The sequence below is a fragment of the Pangasianodon hypophthalmus genome, chromosome 25 (genome assembly GCF_027358585.1).
Source record: "Pangasianodon hypophthalmus isolate fPanHyp1 chromosome 25, fPanHyp1.pri, whole genome shotgun sequence".
Classification (NCBI taxonomy): domain Eukaryota; kingdom Metazoa; phylum Chordata; class Actinopteri; order Siluriformes; family Pangasiidae; genus Pangasianodon; species Pangasianodon hypophthalmus.
The window spans coordinates 18,509,762-18,515,673 of NC_069734.1; the positions used below are offsets into that span (position 1 = coordinate 18,509,762).

The window sequence follows — 5,912 nt, forward strand, 5'->3', positions numbered from 1 at the left end:
TACTTAATATAAATAAGTAAATAATTTTATACTTAAATTAACATTGTTTTTATATGAAACCACAGGAATTTGTTGTTACCGCTACACTACTGTTTCCCCCCTAAGGTTCGGTAAACATTTTAGAAAGTAAAGAATTAGAGGATGACAACGCCGTTTCAGGAACTGATACAGATCAAAATTCCTCCAGTGGAAATGTGCTTAAAGTTCCCTAAGGTCCTGAAAAGGTTCCTGAAAAGGTTCCTGCACCTAGAGGAGGGTGAGGGTGAGGTTTAACGTCGGTACTCACGGCTCTCCCAGACGAGGGGTCGATGAAGTCGGCCCAGTATCCTCCTCTCCACAACAGGAAACAGATCTCTTTAGCACCGTTAATAAACTACACACACACACACACACACACACACACACACACACACACACACACACCCCGTGTATTTAGTGCAGATTATAATGATTTAGCTTTGCTAATTTTAGAGAGGAATCTATTAATTTATAATTAGAAACAGGTTTGGATTCTGTTTTTCTTTTAACAACCTGAATAGAAGCAAAAAGCTTTATAAAAAATAAATAAATAAATAATTTCCCATGGATAATAAACGCTTAATTATATTTTAGCATTTCTAAATCAGAGGTTTGTGAGTTTCTTTGCTACAGCAGAAGGTCAGAAGGTCAGACTCACATTATCTAGCAGCTGTTGTGTGTTCGGTTCTGGTTCTGTCTCTGTCGTTGGTTTTTTCTGCTTTATCGTCACCACAGTGATGGCACTGACAGGAAGAGCTGGAAAAAATGATTCTAGCTCTGTGTGTGTGTGTGTGTGTGTGTGTGTGTGTGTGTGTGTGTGTGTGTGTGTGTGTGTGAAAAAACAAAAATAAAATCGTAATTATCATCACACACATTCATCTGTTCAGCTGTTGATCTGGACTCGTACTGAATATTCATACTGATTTGTGATCGTTACAGCACAGCGCTGGTGAATTCCGCATTCTGATTGGTCAGAAGGTGTCGATTAATTTTTAATTTTCTATAACAGGTTTATTTATAATTAATGCATTCGTTCTCATACGTTATCGTTTCTATAGCAACAGCTCGTTCACAGGGACGTGTACAGTGGACGCTCCACTGATGATGAACAGTTTTTAAAAAATTGTTAATATGATGAAATTTTCTTTAAGGAGATATTTATTTATTTAACATTTAGGGAAGGAGTCTCCAGTGTCAGAGCTTTGTAACAGTCAGAGGTAAAGCTTTAAGTTTTCAGACGTTTATTTGTCTTATTAAATTGAAGAGAGAGAAATAAGAGGCTAATGAGGGAACGAGTGTTTATAGCTGCTGTAACGTAAGTGACAACAGGAACTAACTGTAACAAGCACTAAATGTAACTATAAACGGATAAAAAAAAAGTATGATGTATTGTTCTTTAATAAATAATTTTTAAAAAAATGTCATCATTGCCAAATTGCTGTGGTGTAAGAGGAATAAAACACTTGGCGATGTGCTGTGTGTGTGTGTGTGTGTGTGTGTGTGTGTGTGTGTGTGTGTGTAACAGTATCTCACCTTGTTTCAGCAGCTCAGGACAGGAATGCATAGAGCACTCCACATCGCAGTGAGTAAAATATTCCTCCGCTTTGCAGACTCTCTGAGTCCATACTGACGCCTCTTTGGTCTGTAAACACACAAACACACACAGACGCACACACACAGACGCGCACACACAGACGCGCACACACAGACGCGCACACACAGACGCGCACACACAGACGCGCACACACAGACACACGTGCACGTGATCACACGTTTCCTGAGAAAACCGCATCATGATGTTATTAGATCACGACAGTAGTGCTGCTGCAAATCAGGGGTTTATTTTAACACGCCCCTTCTAATACGTTACCGTTTCTATAGTAACCAACAGCGAGAGACACTATATTTGGACAGGAAATGGGATGTTGAAGAAAAATCCCATGATGCTGCTGTTCACTGGTCGTGAGCTACACACACTCCTTTCTAAACTCTACGATTGTTCTAAAGCGTGATAAATTTAAAGTGTGACGTTAAAGTGTGACGTGAACACGCAGGAAGCTGCTCACCTGGTACTCGGTGATGAACTGCGCCAGTACGAACTCGTGTCTCTCGCTGTTGGACGGCGCCGTGAGGACGTCAGGAACCGTGCGCTGGGTCGGTGCTGTCCGCTCCTCCTCGCCCGTCCCGCCCAGGTGACAGTCAAAACCCACGTTACCCGGCAACTGGAAGCGTTTATCCTGAGGGCCGAAAGGACCCATGGTCTCATCGGGCCACACTGTTCTGGGGCCTACTGTACACACACACACACACACACACACACACACACACACACACACACTGAGCCCGCCTCCATTTGCACTTAAGTACACAAAGCTCCGCCCCCAATATGGCGGTTATGGTGGTTCAGCTGGTGTGTTAGTAAGAACAGTCATGACATCACTTTCAGACGCACTCGGAGTTACAGCTCTATAAACATTCCATTTCTTCCTCTTAAATATTTATACGGTTGTGACACGGCGTTGTGGGCGTGGCTATAAAATGACTGACAAGAGGCCAATCCAAATTTTTTTTTTTTTAACCAGTATTTTGTATTTATTAGATTATTTAATAAATTTAATTTAATTTAATAATTATTTATTAGATTATTTGTGAGAAAGAAATGAAAAATAAAACACCTTTAAACACATCCTACACCACTGTCACTCTCTGTAGTAATAATAATAATAATAATAATAATAATAATAATAATAATAAACTAAGAGCTGGAAGAGTTTTGTGCACATTTGCGTCGTGAGTGATGCAGCACGGCGCTGATCCTCAGCACAGACTCGTGTTCTTTAAGAAAAGTGTTTAAAATAAACGTCTGGTGTTTGTGAATCTGAACAGAAATAAAATGTTTTGCGCTCTATTGCAGTCAGGATTGTTTTTATTAATAAACAGTGAGACGATGATGGTGTTTTTAATGTAAACATTACAGTTTCAGAGTGAAATCAGTCTGTCGTGTACTCGTGTGTGTGTGTGTGTGTGTGTGATTTACCTGCAGTGTGAGATGAAACCGCTACATACGGCTCGTCTGATCCTGAAGATCCAGCGGTGGAGAAACACCTCAGTGACCTCACGCTCTGAGTCGCTCTGATCCACCGGCCGGCTCGCCTGCACAGCACCTGTAGGACACACACACACACACACACACACACTCCTGAAACAACTCTCTCACACACACACACACACTCTCCTGAAACAACTCTCACACACACTCACATACACTCCTGAAACAACTCACACACACACTCACATACACTCCTGAAACAACTCACACACACACACACACACACACATACACTCCTGAAACAACTCTCTCACACACACACACACACACACACACACACACACACACACTCCTGAAACAACTCTCACACACACTCACACACTCACACACTCCTGAAACAACTCTCACACACACACACTCCTGAAACAGCTCACACACACACACACACACACACACACACACATCTTGAAGAAAATGAATGGGAACAATAATGAGACGGCGTCACCGTGACGACGTGGTTCCTGTGTGTCCGCACCTGACCACGTGACTGTTCACTGAACTAATGTAAATAAACACACGTTCGGATCTAACAGGAAGTAGAGGACACACGGCTACAGGAAGCACTCTGGCTTGTGTTTCTCTCTTCCCTACAGATCAAACGTTACTTCACTCTGACGCACACAAACACGGAGTAAAACACAAAACTCAAAGCGTCTGATTAATAATGAAATGAAGATCGAAGCTGAAGGTCGAATTAAATCTCAGGAGCAAAATGTGGACAGAAAACGACGGACTTTTCCACCATAATCGAGACTGTGACTGTTAGAGACGAGTGTGGAAGAGCAGAGGAGACTCACACTCGTCATCCTGGAGGCCGCGGCCTGCTCCTGTTACACCCTGCAAACACACAACACAATTAATAACTTTAACTTTATTAATCACAATTTACACTATTTACACAATTCATCCTGTGCATTCAAGCGCAGGTTTAAACCTTGATTCAGAACTCAAAATATTCAGTAAAACTGATGTGCATTAGGAAGAGTTATAACACACGGTTCCTGCTCGTTACGCTGGGGGAAGAATTTAAAGCTGTTTTGTTTTTAAACACTTTCCAGAAATTTCTGGGGGAAAAAGAGAAAGAAATTCAGTGTCTTGCTTTTTAGTTTGACAACAAAACATTTCAACTTCTTCTAAACTGTTTTCTAAACTTTTGCTTTTCCCCCACAGTCTAAAAATAAGTGCCTTTAATTATTATTTTTAATTAAATAACTCAAAAGCTGTTATATCTCACATTCTGATCCTTCATCTCCTAGTGTTTAATCTAAAAGAAATATTTAAAAATAATTTAAGTGTCTATATTAGATGTTATTACAGCTGAATAACACTGCTATTATCTACTACTGTCATTTAAAACCACTTAATGTTTAACAACAGACATAAATTACACTTAAGTCATTACTGGGGAAAAAATAATTTAAATTAAAAAGTTTAAAGTAAATCTCTAAAATACTTTAACAAACACTTAGCAATCAAGCTAAGCTCAGATATTACATCATCTCACTTATCAACAAAAACAGTCTAAAATACTTCATTAACACAGTTTTTAGTTTCATAAAGGCTAAATATCTCTCCTTAATCTTTTCATTTTTATTCCAAAAAAATAAAATTAATAATAAACTTTATCAGCAGACGGAATTCGACACAAACAGAGGCGTTTGTTGTTTTTCATCGCGTTTGTCGTGTGAAATAAAATACTTAATAAATTAAATGCAGTGTAATAACATACAAGATAAAATAATATAAACTTCATTATCAATACAGGAAAAAAAAGGACAAAATGTTCTCAGAAAGTGAGCTGCCATTACCTTGTTTTTCCCCAAGCTGTAGTCCACCCCTCCTCTTCTATTAACCAATCACGTGACCGGAAGAGGAAGCAATAACTTTGACAAAATAAGAGTTCTTTCTTTTCAAGAACGCTAATCGGGATCGCGCTTGTTTTATTGCGAATCCGTTCATACAACAACAATAATAATAATAATAATAATAATAATAATAATAATAATAATAATTAAAGCAGCATTTGACTGTAGGAGGACAGGTCTAGATGAACAAATGGGCAGCAGGGCGGCATTGTGCTGCTGCAGCAGTGTTTAAACAGGTGTCAAGATGATGTGAGCCAAATTTGGTGAAGATTGGACAGAATTTGTAGGAGAAGTAGCGAAAAAACTGTTTTTGACAAAATCCAAGATGGCGGACAATTTAATTAGGCGGAAATTGACGTCACAGGGTGCACTGAACTCCTGTGACACTCCCATGGCTCCACCCAGGGAAATCAGGACTTTTAAATTTTGGACACATGGTTCAAAAGTTATGACCATAAATGTGCTTCCAGATTAGGCCCAAGTTTGACCCGATGGTGGCGCTAGAGCGTCAGCAGCACTTCACCCACATTCAGTCAAAATGTTCCTTATTCCTATAGATTCCTGTCAATTATTTTCCTTTAACAGCACCCCATGGTGAGTGTTATTCCCTGCAAAACAATTTCTAGGATATAAAATTAAATTAAAAATTCCATTAACACATTTTTTGATTGTAGAACATTCCATGAGCTATATCATGTTTATATTTAATTAAATTCTTATTTTTGTAATTATGTAATGAGATTATATCAAAAACAGTTTTTTCCCCCGCTACTTCTCCTACAGAAGATGCTTACATCTAACTGCCATTTTTGCTCCTCCTCCTCCTGCTCCTCCTCCTCCTCCAGATTTTAGCAGATTTTCTTCACCACATTTGACTCACATCATCTTCAGAACTTTTGTTCAGACAGCTATCGAAGGAA

The 5,912-nt window shown here is 39.3% G+C and overlaps 1 protein-coding gene across 1 annotated transcript in view; it reads right to left on the reverse strand.

Annotated features, from left to right (window-relative positions):
* Positions 1 to 4,998, reverse strand: part of mmadhca (metabolism of cobalamin associated Da) — a 5,900-nt gene extending 902 nt beyond the window's left edge. Inside the window, exons 1-7 of the mRNA XM_034299555.2 lie at positions 4,936 to 4,998; positions 3,925 to 3,964; positions 3,056 to 3,182; positions 2,085 to 2,308; positions 1,552 to 1,660; positions 677 to 795; positions 287 to 373 (exon numbers count right to left, since the gene is read on the reverse strand). Of these exons, the coding sequence (XP_034155446.2) occupies positions 287 to 373; positions 677 to 795; positions 1,552 to 1,660; positions 2,085 to 2,308; positions 3,056 to 3,182; positions 3,925 to 3,933 (675 nt within the window). The 5' untranslated portion in view covers positions 3,934 to 3,964; positions 4,936 to 4,998. The remainder of the gene's footprint in view (positions 1 to 286; positions 374 to 676; positions 796 to 1,551; positions 1,661 to 2,084; positions 2,309 to 3,055; positions 3,183 to 3,924; positions 3,965 to 4,935) is intronic.
* Between the last annotated feature and the right edge of the window lie 914 nt (positions 4,999 to 5,912).